Source organism: Eucyclogobius newberryi, unplaced genomic scaffold (assembly GCF_026437365.1).
Source record: "Eucyclogobius newberryi isolate DKJ021-1_F unplaced genomic scaffold, fEucNew1.0.hap1 SCAF_12, whole genome shotgun sequence".
Classification (NCBI taxonomy): Eukaryota; Metazoa; Chordata; class Actinopteri; order Gobiiformes; family Gobiidae; genus Eucyclogobius; species Eucyclogobius newberryi.
This window is the reverse complement of record NW_027315746.1, coordinates 27,785,120-27,806,410: the sequence shown is the minus strand read 5'-3', so window position 1 is coordinate 27,806,410 and position 21,291 is coordinate 27,785,120. Positions and strand designations below refer to the sequence as shown.

General features: G+C 42.1%; 1 protein-coding gene across 1 annotated transcript in view; it reads left to right on the top strand.

The window, feature by feature from the left end:
* basp1 (brain abundant, membrane attached signal protein 1) overlaps positions 1-2,786 on the top strand; it is a 42,402-nt gene extending 39,616 nt beyond the window's left edge. The window contains exon 2 of the mRNA XM_072441775.1: positions 109-2,786. Coding sequence (XP_072297876.1) covers positions 125-682 — 558 coding nt within the window. The 5' untranslated portion in view covers positions 109-124 and the 3' untranslated portion in view covers positions 683-2,786. The remainder of the gene's footprint in view (positions 1-108) is intronic.
* The last annotated feature ends 18,505 nt before the right edge of the window (positions 2,787-21,291 follow it).

The following is a 21,291-nucleotide window of genomic DNA, read 5'->3' as shown; positions in this document are numbered from 1 at the left end:
GTTTAATTTCAATACTAGTTTTAGCGTCGCTTAGTATCTGATTTGACACATTTGACAACGCAATGTGTGAATAGATGTTCTAATATGCTTTCGCTCTTGTCGTTTCAGGGGCCAGTGATCCAAAATGGGAGGCAAGCTGAGCAAAAAGAAGAAGGGATATAATGTGAACGACGAGAAGTCCAAAGACAAGGACACCCAAGCTGAGGGCGCCGCGGTCGAGGAGAGCGAAGCGCCCAAAGAGAACACGGAGGAGAGCGCCGCTGCTGATGCTAAAGACGTAGCTAACGACACGGCAGCTAAAGACGCCCCGGCCGCCGATGCTGCAGCCGCCAAACCCGAGGAGAAGAAAGAGGAGGCTAAACCTGCCGCTAACGCCGAGCCTGCTAAAGCTGAAGAGAAACCGGCCGCTAAAGCTGAGGAAAAACCAGCCGCCAAGGAGCCCGAGGCCAAGGCAGCGCCACCTGCAGCCACGGAGGGCAAAGACGAGGCCAAAAAGACTGAGGCCCCCGCGGCACCAGCCACCAAAGCTGAGCCCAAGCCCACAGAAGCAGCAGCAGCACCCGCGAGCGCACCGGCTAACGCTAAAGAGGCTAGCTCCACACCAGCCGCCGAGCCCCCCGCCAAGGAAGCCAACGCCACAGAGGCACCGAGCAAGGATCAAACCGTAGCAGTTCAAGATTAATGGACAGCTCTTTTGGAAAATTTCAGTCAACAATGTAATGTCAAACAAAAATCTGAGGATGATTAACTAGCCCATGTATATTCTTATGATGAGATTAACAATAATGATAATGATGTTCATATATGTGGAAGAAGAAGTGGACTGGAGAGACCACCTGGAGGAGAACCCACGCACTGCACATGTGATTATTGCTATTATTATTGTTAGCATTTACTTCTTTTCTGATGTAGTATTTGAACTTTGGTACGAGTCTGTTTTGAGCTTTTGATTTTTTCCATTTTCATCCCTAACCTTTCCCCAAAACTCCCTCCAAAAATTACAATAGGTAAATAAGATCCAGTCTGTTACTTTGATAACTTGTTAAACCAAGTTTATACCTAATTAAAACAATAATTGCCTCAATGGCCTTTCCATTCGCAGTTAACACTAATTGTTTATATTTTATTTCAAAGATGTTGCAAAGCAAAAACAAAGAAAAAACATATTTCTATAAATAAACGTCAAAACATGGAAGCATGGAAAATATTTGTAATATTCTGGATAAAAAAGCTATGAATGTTTCTTGTTAATATTATACTACTAATGCATTCTGACTGCATGAATAGTCTTATCAACCCTAATTATTTATTTAATTCTGCAAGAATCTTGCCGTATTTTTGAGTTCGTGCAAATTCTGATGCAATATTTCTATATCTAATTTCATGGCTATGTGACAGTCACCAACTACAGTTTTTCAGATATAATTTTTATTCTATTTTTACTCATCTAACTTTTCAACTTTTTACTTCTGAAAATATTCCACTTTACCAGCAGTATTCATCAATAGAAGTAATCTTTATTTTATACACTTAAAATTAAGATAATATCAAAAACAAGCGACACTTTTGGCCCAAAACCAAATGTAGACCAATTAATCAAATGTAGAGATTTTTCAAAATAGATTTTTTATGAAATCGTTAAAGTAGATTTTTAATATTTGTAATTAAATCTACAAATCTGTTAAGTCTTTTACAAAAAAATAAAAGATTTTTTAAGTAGATCTTTAACATTTACCTACAATTTACCTTTGCACATGAGTTATGGTAAAAAATTTAAAACGTCTAAATTTAGCACAATAAGGATTTGGGGGACAATAGTTCAACAGTCCATATTTGCCAAGTACTATTTGAAGAATCTAGTTCCTATTCGACCCAGATTCTTGCGCCTGTGTGGTGTCCAGCTACATTCCACATCACAAAGGCCTGTTTATTTAAAGGAAACTTTGAAAATCTGAAAGAATCCCCTCATTCTCTCATCCATTTTTCACGTCCTCCGCCCCCGTCCCCCTGACAGCACATATGGACTGCACACGTGGGCGGCTGCGATGTAAAGACTGCTCTCAAAACTCTATGGAATCCTTTAGGCGATTCATTTATTCAGCTGAAGTGGGTAGTACTCAGTTACATTTACTCAACTAGTTTACTTATATACTTCTAATCCTACTTGAGTAATCCATTTGACAGTGCAATCATTACATTTCGGTCACTCTTCCCGCTGTAAGTGACAAAAGCTTCACGTTAACAATATTGAATGATTCTTGCTTTTGCGTTTGACAAAATACAGTGTCTACACCTGATTTAGTTACATTTAATCCAGTGGTAAATGCTTATCAGTCTTTATTACTACTACAAAGCTTGCCGCCTATTGGTCAGTGCGTCCGTGCCCACCTCCTGACCACGCCTCCCCCCTCCTCCGCCCACACTCCTCAGTTGTCTCGCGGGGCAGGTGGCGGCGTGTCCCTGGCAGAATCCGTAGCACTCAAACCCCTCCGAGCCGGACCGGACCAGCGCCGCCTGCCCCGACGAGCCAGCGCCCTGACTCGGTAAAATTTGCATGTCTGTGGTTGGGTGAATCTGTAGTCCTTCGTCTTTTTTGATCCCAGTGGAAAACCAATCCGATCTTTAAACGTGTGCCGGCGGCCGGGTACTAGGTGTTCCTGTCCCGGCGCGCACATGGGCACGGTGCTCGTCAAACCAAAACCAGTCAAAAGTGAGATCAACATTTGGACATTGTGTGTATTTGTAAAAATGGTGCAACAATAAAAACCAGAACAATTGACTCCAAACACTTTGCGTGTCTTGAGTTATTTTTTGGAGCTGAATGGTCGGGGACAGCTCAGTGGAGGTTTATTGGTCATGGTAAACAAAAACAGTCCGATTCACACATCTGGATCTTGTTTTTGTGCTTTTAGATTCTATGAGACTTGAAATGTAGATCTTTCCACAATTTCTTCCACTTCACAGCAGCAAAACAGTAAACCAGACCTAATGCTCTAAGCCAGCACCAATCATTTAAAAGATGGCATTGATGTGTGAGGTAGGGTTGTAGTCAGTCAAATAAATGCATATATCACCAAAGACTTGCCGTGTACATCAAAAAGTCTATTGAACTGGGCGTGTTGCAAGCTCTCAAAAGCTCAGACTCAAATTAAACTCACAAGATCCAACAATAACTATACATGCAGAGATGTGCGTGAACACCATCTTATGTAAAAAGAGATTAAAGTCACAATTCACTCCTAAAACTCCAGCTACCTCGAGTTTTCTCGTTTCTACTGTTGTTAAAGAAACTACTTTACAATCCCTATAAACTAACAAAGTGATTTTATGCCTTTTAATGGGGAAACACTTACAGCCCTTGTGTGAACTGTGTATCATGTGAGTTAAGATTAGCTCTATCCCACACAACTGTCATTTCAGGACCATGGATAGCACTTTCTCCATACACATAGGCCTACATGGATAATAGGTCCAGATAGTGGAAAAAAAGAATAATTAAATTAATTCAATAATGATAGTGTTTTTTTAGCTTTGCAAAACACTACATTATACCTTTAATATCCCTTTATTAATAAACTGTCCACTTGGCCTCTTTGAGCACCTGTAATGATTAGCAAACATGATTAGCAAACATTAGCAAACATGGCCTGACGCATTTTAGGTGGTTTGACAAAAAAATACCAAATTCATTTCCATAACACATTTTCAGGAGCCTGTTATCAACACAAGCGTTCATGGTTGGTCAAGTGTTTGATTTTCATCAAAAAGATGAAAGTGACTAACTGAAAAACACTTGGCTAATGCTAACTAGCTTGTGATTATTATGTTATTTGAAACTGAAAGTACAGTACAAAGTTTTTTTGGATCAGTCTGTCTTAAAGCAAAACTCAGATTGAAGTCTTAGCTTGGGTAACAGCGCTTCAGACAGAGCAGTGCCTCCAGTTTTACCCCGGTCCGATTTAATCAATGCTGGGATCAAACCACATACTTTCTGGTAATAATTCAAGAGCTTTACTACATTGGCCAATGTCAGAATCAGAGTCAGAAAAAGGTTTATTGTAAATGAACAAAACACGGAACTTGCTTTGGTGATTCAGTGCAACATAAAACCATCACAACAATAATAAAACATCTAAAATCAAAAAGAGCATGCGTTAAAGAAAAACAATTTAAATCAACAATAGGATAAAAAGAAAAATGGTCTTCTATTGTTGAACTTTGTTTCAACTTTTACCATGTTGGACATGGAATGACACCGGGCAAAACTAGTAATTGAATAAAAGTTCAAATAGATAAAATACCATCAGCATTTCAGGCAATAACATTTCCATGAGGTAATCAGGCATCGGACCCTTTATCAGAAAAGTAACATATTGCACTGTTTAAACGTGTCTCTTCTGGCTGCAGTTCTGAACGTCACTAAAATAGCTTTTCCTTGTGAGTGTGACAAGTTTTCTCCTCAGATGTTGAAGCTTTTCATCAGCCGCGCAGCCCAAAGAGCCCAGATCTCACTGCGCATCTGAGAACAATGAGCCGATATGAAGCTTGTATTGTCTCTGAAGTACAAGAGGCAGACAGGCGGCAATTACACGCAATCATGACGGTCGGAGCACTTCTTTTGTGTGTCAGAAAATAAATTGAAAAAGCCTTGTGCTGTAAGTCAAGTTAACAATTCATCAGTTGACACATAACGGATCATGTGTTGATTGAAGATATTTCTGAGTAGAATTTGCTTAAAAGTGCACGATGTAACCTGTCTGGTCAGGGGTTTTTGCCAGACGCTTGTATCCGTGGAGATAGTCATTCTTTGCTCGGAATGCTCCACAGTATGTCATTTAACTTATGCAATTACAGGTTTGCTCAAAAATACGTTGTAAAAGATTCTTACTGTGAGCAGGGACGCCTTACCACAGATGTGACCTTTAACTTGAATTAATGTACTAATTAAGTATTCTTTCAAAGGGAATTTGTCATGCACACAAGAGCACATCAGGCAAGAGAAGAACACAAATAGCAGATGTTAAAAGACTGAGGCGTCACTGGCTTGTCTACATGGAGATATGTTTAATGGCATATTATGAAGCATTCAAGGCAAAGCATTAACCTCTCCATGGTGAGAAGCAGGTGGGGAAGTGAAAGTGACACAGTGCCACTTGAAACTAAATTGCAGTCTAGATGTAAAACATGTAGACTTGATGTAGGGTTGGAGCGAGCTCAAGTCCACATTAAAATCAACTGCTTTGTTAGGCTTAAAAAGACCCATTGCTATTTCTGACTCATTTAGGTTTAGGAAATTCATAACTAACCAAGCCTTGACACCATTCAAACATTTCAGGAGGGGTGCCAGGGAACCATTTTTAGTGTCGATTGACTTGGAAATCGTCCGCATAAAAGTGATACAATACCTTATGTTTTCTAAAGAAATTGACCAAGAGGCAGGTGCAACAATGAAAAAAGAATAGGTCAAAGAATAGAGCCTTGTGGGACCCTACAATGTAGAGGGGCCGGTGAAGAAAAGGAGTCCCCAACTTTTACACTACATCACCTGTGAGTCAGGTGGCCCCTGAACCACACCGATGTCGTTTCCCTGACGCCCACGCGCGGCTCCAAGCGAGATGAGAGAATTGTGAGTTCCACTGTGTCAAAAGCAGCTGTTAGGTCTAAAGAACAGCTGCACTCCCAGCATCAGCCAGTAAAAACAGATCATTAAAAACCTGTGCAGTTTCTGTGCTATAAAACAACTTATAACCTGATAAATGTCCATTAGATCGTGTTGTTGTAAAAAAGACCGTAGTTGGATAAAGACACTTTTTTCTAAACATCTTTGACAGAAATGGAAGCTTCAATGTGGGTCTTTAACTAGACATGGCCTGTTCATCTAAACTGGGCTTTAATTTACAATTTCCAAAACATTATGCCCAATAGTCTGCCAGACCTCTTTGAACTTATGTGCTGGAATGGAGTCTGTGGGACAAGATGATGGTTTTAACTCAGAATCAGGGTTGAATGTGAGAATTGCTTAAAAGTAGTAAAAAACGAGCAGCATGATGAAGCTCTTTGTCCAAAATAAAATACCTGATCACAATATTAGACCAGATAGAGTCGACTTGCCAGAAAATCATCACATACCCTCGTCGATGTCTCTGTAGAAGCGGGCCTGGATAGGGTTTAAAATGGAAGATATAGTTTTAAAAAGCACACAAACAATTTTGAGAACGGATGCCTGAGAAGTGTTTTGCCTTTTCATTTTTCACAATGTTCTGGTAGCTTCTCCACTGCTCTTGAAGCTTTTCCATAGACACTGGGATTGGATGTTCTCTGCTGGCAGTGGGGAGTGAAGCAAGAACAAATTAGCATCATAGCGAAGTAAAGGCCATCTAAGTCTAAAGGCACGAACTTGCAAAGTGACTTAACAGTAGCTTCCACAGTTCACTGGATGTCATGCCGTTGTTGGCGTGTCAATTGGACATAAATCCGATGAAGACCAGAAAGTGCGATACCTTGAAGCAAGCCATAGTTTCAGAAATGTACTTCAGTCAAGCCTCCTTTTTGCACAGCTGTAGTCTTGGCGAAACATTCCTACTTCCCATGGTTCCTAAACACTGCTCCTGCTCGCTCACTCCTCTGTAATCTTACATAATGTGATGAATATTTCAACAGAGCTCCACTTCACGGAGAACCGCCGACACTCACCAGAGGCAATCGGGAGGAAATAAGTCAAGAGCGGCGAGGGCAGCAGCCGAGGATCAGACGTTTATGGCATGACCGCAGCATCGACATGGAATATGTGACTCGTTTTATCGTAATGCAATATGAATGAGATGTTGGTGGTGTTCAGATGTCCTTCACCTCATTCACTACATGCTCCTGCACTTTTTATCAGACTCTATAAAGCTCAGTCATACTCAACGTACTACTTCCCCCTCGCCGCGGGTCAGCAAAACTCTGGCTGGCAAAAATGGATTTCTGTAATAAATATTGGTCAAATCCATGTTTGACAAGATGGGTCAAAGATGGATCAAAATCAGCGTCTTTCTTGTGAAGGGAATGTATCTAATTTTTAGGTAAGGTAAGTTACCATCTGTTCTGTAGTGGTTTGTTTAAGAGCGTTATTCATAAACAGTGCCTTATTTCTGCTTTCGTCTGGCCCACAAACATTGATGTAAAGACTTCAATGAGTCTTTTTCTCATATTTTTAAAACAATTATTAATATTGTTACTTTGTATTAACCTGTTGTAAATGTTTATAATAGTTTTACATCAGTCAAGTTGCAGTTTGCGAAGAAAAAATGAAAAATCTGTCCCTTTGACATCAAAAACGGTCACATTAATACAACAGTTTTCTACCTCCAACGCACTCAAGGAACTTTAAATCAAGGAACCGCGTACTCAAGGGTGGAGTAAGTATCTTGCCCAAGAGCACAACGGCAGTGTTCACCTGCGATCGCACCACGGACCTCTGGACCAGTGGACGGGCACTCTACCACTGAGCTACTGCTATTGAGTTTTTTGGCAATTCACTTTGACAATCATTTAACAAAATAAAGGTCTTATCAGGTATTGTGTTGAGTAATGATGGATTTTGGTCCGTGTTTACAGTACGGTTGCTTGGTAACAGTTGTGAAATGACCTATGTCACATCTGCTGCTCATATTCAAACAGGAATACAAAAAATAAACCTCACAAAAACTCAAACTGTGGAAAAATAGGCCGAATCTTTAGTAAAATCTTAACACAATCATGTGCATATGTTTTAGTGAAATGTGTATGTCATATGCACTTTTAGATAGCAAATAATCTGGGGTGAAATCCAGTGGTTTTATTGGATGATTTCAAAGTGGAACAGAACATTTGTAACATGAGTGAAAGAAACAACACCAGGTATGATTATGATGAAGAAAAAGCTCAAAAAAGTTCATTTAGCATAAATATTTTAAAGATAATTAAAGAATACATAACAAAATGTTGATTTAGTGGGAAAAAGAAAGTGGTTGAGCTCGTCAGCCAGCCCTGGGACAGTCACAGATTTTGGGGCGCAGTCCTGAACACGCCTCCTGCTCTCTCTGAAACGGGGAACCCTCACCTCAGCGAGCCGTCCGATTGGCTGAGGAGCTGTACGCGTCATCATCAGCGCAGCACTTTCTCGCCTAGCAACAGGCACGGCCCCCGCAGCTCCGTCCGGTGAGGAGGAGCCACGCTGACAAACATGGGAGGTATATGAACCCTCAGAGGCTTTAAAAAACACAGCTCTATATGGTTCAACCCTGTGTGGAAAACAATGTAGTAGAAGGGAAATCATATACACATTTTTACAATATCAACTTATAACAATATATAGCTTCATTTTTTTATTCAGAAACTGGGTAGAAAGTGAGGGAAGACTTGATAACTTCAGCTGGTTCTTGAACGTGTTGCTCTGCATATGTACTTCAGCTTTACTACTGAGCCACGCATCCGCACCATTCACTGTACCATTGTAACTAATGTGATCATGTCCAGTAACCTAGAAGACTATTGATGCACTCCTCCTCCTCCTCCTCCTCCTCCTCCTCCTCCTCCTCCTCCTCCTCCTCCTCCTCCTCCTCCTCCTCTTCCTCTAATCCTCCACCTCCTTCTCTAATCCTCCACCTTCTTCTCTAATCCTCCTCCTCCTTCTCTAATCCTCCACCTCCTTCTCTAATCCTCCACCTCCTTCTCTAATCCTCCACCTTCTTCTCTAATCCTCCACCTCCTTCTCTAATCCTCCACCTCCTTCTCTAATCCTCCACCTCCTTCTCTAATCCTCCACCTTCTTCTCTAATCCTCCACCTCCTTCTCTAATCCTCCACCTTCTTCTCTAATCCTCCACCTTCTTCTCTAATCCTCCACCTCCTTCTCTAATCCTCCTCCTTCTTCTTCTTCTTTTCTAATCCTCCTCCTCCTCCTCCTCCTTCTCTAGTCCTCCACCTCCTTCTCTAATCCTCCATCTCCTCCTCCTCTTTCTCTAATCCTCCACCTCCTCCTCCACCTCCTCCTCCACCTCCTCCTCCACCTCCTCAGCAGCAGCAGCAGCAGCAGCAGCAGCAGAACCATCCGTCTCCTAAACCTCTACATTTTCCACAGCCTTATTTTTTATTTATTTAAAAAAAAAATTTAAGAGTTGTTTTTTGTGAAATATGAAAATGGGGAAAGAGTGGGGGGGTAATGATCAGGAGAGACATTCAGCCCACTGTGGAACATTGACTTCTCTCAGTAAGGCGTTCAACACTTTGACAAGGGAATGTTTGTTTTATGTTACTAAGCTCCACAAATCCTGCATTAAATTGTGAATTGTGATAAACTTTAAATGTATATATATATATTTTGTTTTGCCTCTGCCAAACTTTGAATGTATCTATCTATTGTCTGAGAAGTCTACAAATGTCATAACTATTATGAATGGGATAGAATGTTTCTATCAGTGCCAGCTGTTCCAAACACATAGGGTAAGGGGTTAGGGCAGGGGTTCTTAACCTGGGTTCGATCGAGTCAATCTCAGGGGTTCGGGGAAGGTCGAGACACACATCCGACTCATATGATTCGTGATGACACGCCCCGCTTGGCCTATCAGTGCTGCAGGGAATTTGGTGTGTTCAGTAGTCGACTTGTGACTGTACGTCCTGTGATTTCTTTCTTAATATTTTAGACTGAATCAAAGCCCACCTTTCCGGGCAAAGTCTTGGTACCAGCTTACACCTAAAGGGCCAAAAGGACCAGGGAAATCGCCCAGAGTCCAACCTGTATCAAAACCCCTTTTGGGATAAGACCTGTCACCAGCCCGGCCCCAAAAGGGCCAAAAGGATAGGAATAGGTCAGCCTCTGGGGCCATTTCCCTTGTCCTTTTCTATAACTACTAGTAAAATTTACACCTATGTTTTGAATTTGAAAAAAATCATATCTTTATTTTTCCAATTATTCTTAATTGGAAAAATAAAGATATGATTTTTTTATGGGTTCGGTGAATGCGCTTATGAAACTGGTGGGATTCGGTACCAGGGGCTGGCTGCACCTTTAACACAGTCCACCTTTAAGTCCCTCTTTACCAAAGCGTTCTTCTCTTCGTCTCAATCAAAAAATTTAAATATATTTAATCAGTTTCCTTAAGTCCTGAATCATTTCCATTGGCTTAAACTGGACTTGCAGCAGCAGTTGTTGGGGGCGTGTGCGTGGTGGGGGGCGTGTGCGTGGTGGGGGGCGTGTGCGTGGTGGGGGGCGTGTGCGTGGTGGGGGGCGTGTGCGTGGTGGGGGGCGTGTGCGTGGTGGGGGGCGTGTGCGTGGTGGGGGGTAAGCGCGGGACCAGTACTCTTCCACAGTGATTGTTATAATTTACATCTCACCCCCCCAACCCTTTTCCTCCTCCATCCGCCACCACCTGCCTTTTGTGGCCGTCTCCTTGGAGTCGCTGGGTTCATTTTCTTCCTGTCGTCATGGCAACCGCACACTTGGCAATTCGCTGGCGTCCGACTAGATGCCTTTCTGAGTCACACTTTTTTCTCTTCCGTCTTCTGGTGCTGCCGTTCCAAGTGTGGTCCAGAAGAGAGAGACTCACACCAGAAACATCAATCCTTCTGCTTGTTCTAAATGCATAAAGAACACATGGCCGTCTGCTCGTCTCCATGGAGATGGTATTGATTTGCCTGGAATGTTACACAGTATGGCATGAAACCTATCTATCACCATGGAGACAAGCAGTTGACGCCACATGACCGACCTAAAGGTCAGACCTGTGGAGTTTTTCAAGGTACTTTGATGGTTAAAGAGGCTGTGCCCGATTTGTTTTTCCATGTAGTTTGTTTTGGTGCAGTATGTTGCAAAATGAGAGAGCTGATGTGTGTTATGGATCTAATTATACAGTGTTTCATTCTCCAAAAAACAGGAGGTGCGTTGTGAGCATGCTAGTTAATATTAGCTTTAATGTGACTGCAAAATTGGGTCTAGATGAAAAGCGATGCATGAAATACATGACAAAGTGAGGAATATCTAATAAAGACTGCTACAAATAGGTCAAAATTACCTTTTTGACAGTACAAATTTGGTTCAACGCCTTTAACTAAGATACATATGTTTCATGTTATTCTGGGGAACAGTCCAGGCAAACCAATGACATCTCCATGGAGACAAGCAAGTGATGGACCAACCATGAAAGTTGCATAAATCACCTTTAACCAGGAAGTCTATGTTCTTCCTCCCTCCTGTTGGAGTCAAACAGTTGCAGGTTATTTTATATGTTTTGACCAGTTTTCAACCTATTCATATGCACAGAAAATGCACTCTCTCTCCTCCGCCTTTTTCACATCACACATTTCAAACTGCAGCCGCCTCAGCCTCTCTATCTCCTCCTTCTCACAGTGTCTAAGGCCCATGTTCAGTGGTTGATGTTGTTTTTCAAAAAACAGCTAAGAAAAGCACATATACAAATGAAATGTGTATTTGTACTAAATTGCGGTGTTTCGTGGGGTTTGTTTTGGGTCTTCTTCCTGGTCGTGCAAGTCACGGGAGTGTCATCTCTGATTGGCTGCCTGCACAGAAAAGTTGAGCTTTGTCCAAATTTTCTGCTCAAACGCCCTCCGAGCGCCCTTAAAAGACCCCGAAACGCGCCGCAAAAACTCAGGACGCCCAAGACGCGCGTCCACATAGACTGAATGTAAACTGGACGCTTTGGACGGCGAGGTGTGAACGGCCTTTTATCTGTTCTAGACGGACTGAATATACAAAAGTACTCAAATCAATGAAACAGAACACAACTCCAGGTATGTTTTTTGAGAAGTAAATCACATCATCAAAACAGCTTTATGCACAGTCCATTCACAAACTGCACCAGAGACATGATTGTGTCTCTGTTTGCTGCGGTCGTGGTCGGGCTCACTTTTCAGATGGCTTTAGAACGTGTGAGTAGCTCGTCTTGATGGAGAGACAGACGGAGAATTCATCGCGCCTCGTTGGCCTCTACAAGCTTCAATTTGTCTCCCACTTAGAGCAAGAGCCACGGGGCCTGCACTCTCCCAAATGTTCTCACTTTAGAAGAGAGAGGAACCACTCAAATATGTGATGTCTGCTGTAAACATATTCATCTAACTTGGTTTACTTTAGCGGGCTGCACAGTCTCGATGAAAATGGTTCAAGATTGCTGGAAATATTTTTGGGGATGCAAGGGTACAGTAGTTTTGAAGTAGTTTTGTAGTATCACATTTATACCTAAAATAGTATTGATAGGACAACACCTTCTTGGGCAAACTTCTTTAGCCACTACTGCCCTGGGTTATACTGGCAAAAACAAGGCTAAAAACTTTGAACACTATTTGGTTGCGATTTGAAAATGTAGGTGATGGTGGCTGTCCTATGGAAAAGAGGGCAAAAATGGCGGTGAATTGCCCATCCGAAGGAGGACTGGTGCCCCCCAAGCCACCCCTCTGGCACAGCCCCTGCTACCAATCATGCATGTACCAGAAAAGGCCCGTTTTCAGCCACCCTCCTCAGCCCTATGCTCTACTCAGTCTGCTTGGTCTGGTTCTGTTCCCATTACGCTTTAGTCAGGGTGGGCTCGACCACAATTTTGATTCATGCACTTTTTGTATTTTATATTACCTGAAGAGGTTACTAAAGCCATCTGCTTCTTCTGAATGCTCACACTTCCCTGTGATTGGTTAAATCCACTTCTTACTGTCTCAGAGCATTTCGCACAAATTTGCTCAGTTGTATTAAAGCTGCGCCGGATTTTCAAACCATAAAAGGAGGAAGAATGTATTTATCTGAGTTACTCGCTCTCACAAACCCTTCAGAGCATTCATAGTATTCGCATACATGACAGTTTGGGCACACGCACAGCTTTAGAACAGCTTTTCAGGTGGGACAGCGGGGTGGGACAGCGGGGTGGGACAGCGGGATGGGACAGAGGGATGGGACAGCGGGGTGGGCCACCAACACACAGCCAACACTCCCATCCTAAAGCGCCTCATAGTGACTCACATGGCTCTTTCATTTTGTGTTTTCCATAGATGCAATGTTTTGATTTGAGTTTTGATTTTTTTCATCGTCCCCGTGTAATTGTGAAAGTCGATATCGATTGCAAAGTTGTAAGAAAGAGCTGTTCACTTTGCTTTATGACCCTTTGGCATGAGAGCTGATTGGCTGTGCATTGGTGGCCCGCCTTGCTTCACTTTCCGACATAAAAAAGCTGTTCTAAATTTGTTCGTGCTCCCAAAAATATGTAAGCTTACGCCAACGTGTTTATGAGAGCTAGAAACTATACAATAATACTTCTTGGATTATTCACCCAGACTCAAACCAAAAACCGTTGAACAAATGAACAAAACATCACTTATCTTTACATATTTACTCTTCTCTACGTCTTCCCGCCACCAGACTCCAAAAATAAGTCGCGTTTGCCACTTTCTGAAGGGCGAGCGAGTGAACTACCCTATAGGAGAAGGTTCCAGCTGGGGACTATTTCTTGCGCAGTGATCCGTCTGTCACCGTCTGCCCCCTGGTGCTTTGCCGCTCAAGAAGACAAACAGTGAGACAGGCCTTCCCGCTGCGCTTAAGGCCTTTGGCGGGAGGCTGAAGTCCACGCCGTCATTTTGTGTTAACTTTAAGAGACATATATGCTGTCCGCCATTTCTGTGTTTGTGGGCTGTTCCTTGGGTGAAAGATGAGGCATGACAAGACGCTAAATGCAGTTGTACCCTCGACACCGCCCTTGACACCCCCCTCACATCCTCACTGACCCCCCCATGCCCCTCCCCATTCCCCTTCCCATGCCCTTCCCTACAGCGCCATGGAAACCTGTCAATCTTAGCAGGCGACGTCACTAGCCACATACCGGTGAATAAAGGAAAACTGACAAGAAATGTGTTCGGTGCAATGAATAATAATAATATGCAAGTCACTATGGTGGTGGTGAAGAGAAGATGGAGAGGCCGAGCGGGCTGACGGTTCTGCTGCTGTGGTGGAGATGGAGCCAAGGAGAGTAGCTGAATGTAGCGGGAAAACAGAGTGAGAACATTTGCAGTATGTGAGAATTTCGACCGGTTCGTTTTGGAGCAGATCTGTAAATGTCCTGTGCCAGCCGCTAAAACTTTCTTTGGATGTTATATTAGTGCAAAAATAGTTTTGGGAGACATCTGCTGCCCCCTGATGTATGGAAACACTGAAAGTCATAAACCAAAGTGAAAAACTCTGACACCAGGTGGTCGAAGGGACCAGAGCCAGTGGAAACCTGCACTATGTGTTTTAATAATCCATCTTGTAGGTAATCTTCCTCTCCAGAGCTCTAAATGCTTGGTTCCACATGCATTCTGTCACACCGTCATGGTTTATGCTGCGAGCTAGTCCTTCTCTGAAGTCAGATTTATTGAGCTCTGACTTATAAATTCACACTGGAACAGACTTACATCTCGGATACTTGGGCAACATTCAGAAACCATCCAAGTTAAGTTAAACATCTGACGGCTTCATTAGTGACAGTACTTTTGTTATTTTTCCCTTTATTTGCTTTCTACTGTCCAGCCGGCGTCTGTAAACCTGCTTGTGTTGAGCCTCTGCACTTGTTAGCATTGTTATGCTAATGTTGCTAATGTCTATACAGAGCAAATGAGAACAAAAGCAGAAATACACACTCAAACATTGATTTATGTCTTACAAATGTAATATCAAAGTCCGGCTTAATACATTAGTTAAAATGGATCCATGTCTGGTTGATTTGAGCACTTTTCATTTATATTTGATTTGAATCGTTACTGCACATAAACTGCATTATATTGCTTTTAGTTTTACTTGAAGAAAACTTCACTCCGAGATCCGACCTCCGAGGACGACTGGAATGCAGCAGTGTGTAAAGCTCAGAAAGAGCTCCTCTGTGTTTTTAAAGTCCATACACCAAACTCAATTCAATTAATCCAACATTCAAATTACCCTCACTTCCAAGTATCAAGGCACTTTTGAAGCATCTCTTTTGTGCTAAACATGAACAAGACCAGGACTAAACCAGGACTAGAACAGGACCAAACCCAAGTCTACATCAGGACTAAACCAGGACTAGAACAGGACTAAACCAAGTCTACATCAGGACTAAACCAGGACTAGAACAGGACCAAACCAAGTCTACATCAGGACTAAACCAGGACTAGAACAGGACCAAACCAAGTCTACATCAGGACTAAACCAGGACTAGAACAGGACCAAACCAAGTCTACATCAGGACTAAACCAGGACTAGAACAGGACCAAACCAAGTCTACATCGGGACTAAACCAGGACTAGAACAGGACCAAACCAAGTTTACATCAGGACTAAACCAGGACTAGAACAGGACTAAACCAAGTTTACATCAGGACTAAACCAGGACTAGAACAGGACTAAACCAAGTTTACATCAGGACTAAACCAGGACTAGAACAGGACCAAACCAAAGTCTACATCAGGACTAAACCAGGACTAGAACAGGACCAAACCAAGTCTACATCAGGACTAAACCAGGACTAGAACAGGACCAAACCAAAGTCTACATCAGGACTAAACCAGGACTAGAACAGGACCAAACCCAAGTCTACATCAGGACTAAACCAGGACTAGAACAGGACTAAACCAAGTCTACATCAGGACTAAACCAGGACTAGAACAGGACCAAACCCAAGTCTACATCAGGACTAAACCAGGACTAGAACAGGACTAAACCAAGTTTACATCAGGACTAAACCAGGACTAGAACAGGACCAAACCCAAGTCTACATCAGGACTAAACCAGGACTAGAACAGGACCAAACCAAGTCTACATCAGGACTAAACCAGGACTAGAACAGGACCAAACCAAGTCTACATCAGGACTAAACCAGGACTAGAACAGGACCAAACCCAAGTCTACATCAGGACTAAACCAGGACTAGAACAGGACTAAACCAAGTCTACATCAGGACTAAACCAGGACTAGAACAGGACCAAACCCAAGTCTACATCGGGACTAAACCAGGACTAGAACAGGACCAAACCCAAGTCTACATCAGGACTAAACCAGGACTAGAACAGGACCAAACCAAGTCTACATCAGGACTAAACCAGGACTAGAACAGGACCAAAACCAAGTCTACATCAGGACTAAACCAGGACTAGAACAGGACCAAACCCAAGTCTACATCAGGACTAAACCAGGACTAGAACAGGACCAAACCCAAGTCTACATCAGGACTAAACCAGGACTAGAACAGGACCAAACCAAGTCTACATCGGGACTAAACCAGGACTAGAACAGGACCAAACCCAAGTCTACATCGGGACTAAACCAGGACTAGAACAGGACCAAACTAAAGGTCTAAATAATGCATCATATTCCACACATTTCTTGCAGTGTCCACAGTTGAACTTTTGGCTGGTTAGTGTTGTTGAAAAGGCACAAATGACAGCATTGTGTTCTTCACATTTCCTCTTCCACCGGTCGCTAGGCAACAGCAGCCGCAGCAGCAGTATTTTAGAGTTGAGCGCAGAAAGCAGCGAGTGAGTGGGTTTTGATTAAAAAAACAATTCATCTTTGATCTGCTGTGCCTCCTCTGCTCCTGAAGACACAGCGCTGCACTTTGGGATGAGTATTTTTGTCTCTAAGGGGCCAACAGGGAATAAAAATAGGCTGATTGTTAAACATGGTAAAAATATATGCACACAGTGTTCTCAGAGCTTTTTTTAGAGTCATTGCATTGAAGTGAGGATATATGGAACACTCTAAAACACTGTGAAAAGGGAATATCTATGGGATTGTTTAGTGATGACGTCACACACAGCATATTTCTTGCTTCTGGGTCAAAGGCGCATCTGTCGACTGATTCTAAAGCTTTTTTTTTCATGCATTGAAGTCAAACCGGTGAAAGGAAAGCTTCTCTGTCCTGTTTCTGTGCATTGATCTATTGATCTACAGTATTTGAACAAAACTGAGCACAGCACTGTGGCATAGTGTCAAAAACAAAACTAAATCATCTGTTTTGTTGCACTGCTTGGACCTGGAAGTGACCTCACACTTAGTCATCTCATAGGCCTACTATGCACTGCATGTACTTCAAAGCAGTCGTGTACTTTGTAGCAGTTTAGTAGTTTAACTCACAACATGTGTTCTATCAGCAATTATGTGCACATTTTAGAGTCTCATCATCAATATTAGCATGGATGTTTAGAATTATCATGAAATATATTAAATTAAATTAAATTCATTTTTGTTATGCCCAGAATCACAACAGCGGTTGCCTTGAAGGGCGACAGTGAAAAACAGTGAAAACCCTCCTTCTCAGAAAGGACAAACTACCAAACCTCTTTTGGAAAAAGTAGTTCCACAGTGAAGGAGAGATCTGACTCCCTCAGACGGACAGGCGGACGGGCTTCAATTTGCAGATGGACTGTGGAGCTAGAACCACTCAGGTCGAGGCAGATGAAGAACCATTCATCTGGAGTAGAGAGCGTTTCTCCAGGTGGATCCACAGATCATCGATGTGCCGGTTCCACTCCCCTCGGGGAAGAGGGAGAACAAGCAATGAACAGATTGCAAGAAAAATTAAATGTCAATCAATATTGTTGATATAATAAGAAGCAGAGGATAGTGCTCAAGCTGCCATACTTCCCCCAGCATAGTTGCTCCTAGGGCAGCGTAGCTGTCTTATGAAACCATAAGTCATTTCAAAGAGGAACGTTTTAAGCCTGGTCTTAAATGAAGAGACTGTGTCGGCCTCTTTAACATGGACAGGAGCTGATTCCATAACACAGGAGCTTTGTGGCTAAACGCTCAACCTCCTACTGTGCTTTTAGAGACTCTTGGGACCACCAGAAGGCCAGCATTTTGAGAGGGAAGAGCTCTGTTTGGATGATATGGTTCTATAGCATCTTTGAGGTAGGATGAGGCCATGTCATTTATGGCTTTGTAGGTCAGGAGCCAGGAGCCAGTGAAGAGACTCGAGCACCTACGTATTATGCTCTCTTCTTTTAGTTCCTGTTAGTAATCTTGCTGCTGCATTTTGAATCAGTTGAAAGCTTTTTAAGGAGCTTTTAGGACACGTTGTGAGCAGGAAGTTACAGTAGTCTAATCTAGATGTAACAAATGCATGGATACGTTTTTCAGCATCGCGTTTAGGCAAGATTTTTGCTGTATTACACAGATGGGAATAGGCTGTTTCACAAGCTTGATTTGTCTGCCCTTTGAATGAGAGCTCCTGGTCTTATAAGATTCCAAGGTTTCTTACAGTACAACTGGAGGCTACACTGAGTCTCGCAGACGTAGTACAATGACCTCGGTTTTTTCAAGTGCCATCAAGGATTTTATATTTGTCACACAAGCACTAAGTTCATCTACTTGAATTATTAATTCGTTAAACCTGTATTATGGAAAATGCAGAGGGAACAACAAAGATTCTTTGTTCCAGATATTTTCAGCTTTATACTAAATATTGTAATAATATACAAGTCTTAGGTCTTAAAAGTTGGGTACAGTAGCTGCTCTTTGAATGAACTCTGAACATATGAATGATCAGAAGAGTCTAGTTTTCAAACTTGAGGGATTCTTTTATTAAACATTTGCCGACGCAAGAAATTGACTCATTCATTGGATACAATGAACGGCGCATTTTAGTTGATGTTGGATGGAGTCAGATGTCTTTTAAAAAATAGTTCATTTACTAGTGCAGAAAGTTTGGCTTCTTTACAAGAACATGAAATTAGGTTTGAATTATTCAGTGTAATTTGTATAAATCCTACTTGGAAGGGGCTGGAGAGCCACAGCTGCAGGTTGGAGGCCTCTGGTCTAGAGGATCAGAATGGACTTTCAAAACACTCCTCCGTGTTTTTGAAGTACTTCTCCACACTTCTGGATTATTACCAAATGACACATACACATAGGCCTAGACACAGAGTACACTTATTCTTTGATTTAGTGGTATTCAACATACAGTTACTGTCCGAAAACCAAAGGAATACATTGTGGTATTTAAATTGATCACAGAATGTCACAATATCAGTGACAAAAAAAGAAAACATAGTTCATACACTGCATTAGGCAACACTTCAAATCAATGTGCAAAGTACACAAAGTATACTAAGTATTCTAGGTACTATGATTGGACCATGTAACAGAATGTTACTAAATAAATTCTACTGCAATTATTTTGTATTCTGTAAGTATTATTTAGTAGTATTCTTCTCATCACGGCTCAAGGGGTTAAAGATACAGAATAAAAACAACATTATAACATGATTAAAATATGTACTTTTTACATTAATCAATCAGTCAATACTCACATGACGGGAAATATATTTTCTATTTCCATTATTCCCACCACCAGCCTCTTTAGCTCAGTCTTTAGTGTCAGAGTCTGGTCTCGGCTGCTCGCTCTCTTGTTCCTCTCTCCAATCGATTCCTTCATTTTATCAAGTTGTATCAGAGATAGAGAGGCTTTAGGTCCAGAAAATCCATGTTGGGGCTAAATGGACCGGATTAGAGCTGGAGATACTGATGTCACAAAGTGTCTGCTTCTAACAATCTTCAAATATCCACTGTGACAATCAAGAGGTTCCACTGTGACTGAGAATCAAATGTCATTTCAGAAACACAATTACTCACCAGCTTTGGGGATTTGGATTTCATGCTTTTGTGCGGCTGGAATTGGCCTACATTTGAGTGAAGTTTTCAAATATGGATAGAATTTGGTAATAGGTTTGGAACAAGCAACAATGTGCAGAGAGAAATGTTCAGCGTAATTAAGAAAATCTGAACCAAAAACGGTTTCTGACCCAGGCGTGTTCAGGAGAAATGTTGGAGAATCTGACTTTTTGCATGATTTGAAAGTACTTTTCTGATGTCCAAAGGCTCTTACTGCAGTTTGAAAGTGTTGGACAGAAGTTGATGGCAATATTTTATAAATGAGTGAACTAAATTGTAATGAGAAAATGATGTTTATACTTTTTTACTGATAATCAATATCACATGAAAGAGGCATCGTCGCTCATGTGGACTTATGACACTGTTTGGATGAGCATGAACCCATCCTCCACTCACACGGTCCTGAACTCTAGGACCTCCGTGGGTCGAGTAGAGATCGTACAAGACACTCCAGTGGCCAAAGCTCTGAAGCGCTTCTTTTTCCGCGGTTACAGATGCTTTGTGCTGCTGAGTGTGTCAAGAAGACCACTAAGTCGTCTTGTGGACGCACGCATTATTATCCACCGTTTACTTGTTCTGCTCATACATTAAGACTTTTGAACTCTGGTTAGAAAAGTGTCTCAAACATTAGGCGCAAAACTTAGTGTCATGTCATTTTTTAAAGTTGTATTTGATTGAATCAGATTAAAACTGCTTTTAGGTGTCTAACACGGTAAGCAAAGAGTATGTTTTTTTTTAAAGTATTAATTACCATATTTGAACGATGTTCCTTTATTCATCTGCTGAACAAATTGCCTCTAGAGCAGTGTTTGAAGTCAAATGTGTTTTTCAGAACCAGAAGTTATGTTCTGCCCATTCGTGTGAAGAGCATTCATATTTCATGAAGTAACCAGGAATACTTAGTTCGAACCATTCATCAGTTGCTGTGAGCAAATCACATCCTCTCCATTATTGATGTCTCCACCTGCAGCGTTTTTCCCTTCAATAAAATATTTGCATCTTACTCTTTTGTATTTGTTTGTGTAAATCTCTCATTTAAATTTGGCATTTTCATGCAGAGTGAGCACGTTCTCCTCCTGCTTGAGAAGGTTTCTTCTTGTTTCCTCAACTAATCCAAAACATGTACATTAGGCAAGCTCCTTGTGCTAATGTTATACTGTCCAAGGCATTTTACACTGAAGAAGCACTGAAATCTTACAGGAAACTTTTTTCAGGTGCTCAGAGCCAATGATCCCTCTAATTCTTCATGTGTCTGAACTCACAAACTCCTTGAGTGGTCTCTTAACAGTTACAGTCCGCGGCGGCCGAAGCGTCCAGTTTCCATTCAAAGTCTATGTAAACGCACGTCGAGCGCGTCCTGCGTTTCCCGCGGCGCGATTTCTTTGTTTTTGCGGCGCGATTCGTGCGTTTTCCCGAAGCGTCCAAAGCGGCCGGCGCGACATGTTCAGCTTTGTTCAACTTTCTGTAGCAGATGCGCCACAGCAGCCAATCAGAGATGACGCTCCACTGACGTGCTACGCACGACCCGGAAAAAAGAACCTAAAACAAACCCCGCAAGATAAAAAAAAAAAATCCTTAAAATGCAGCTCTTGGAGCAAATAATGATATTGACTTAACTCTGCTCAGCTCGGAAGTATATGCGGGTCCCAGACGG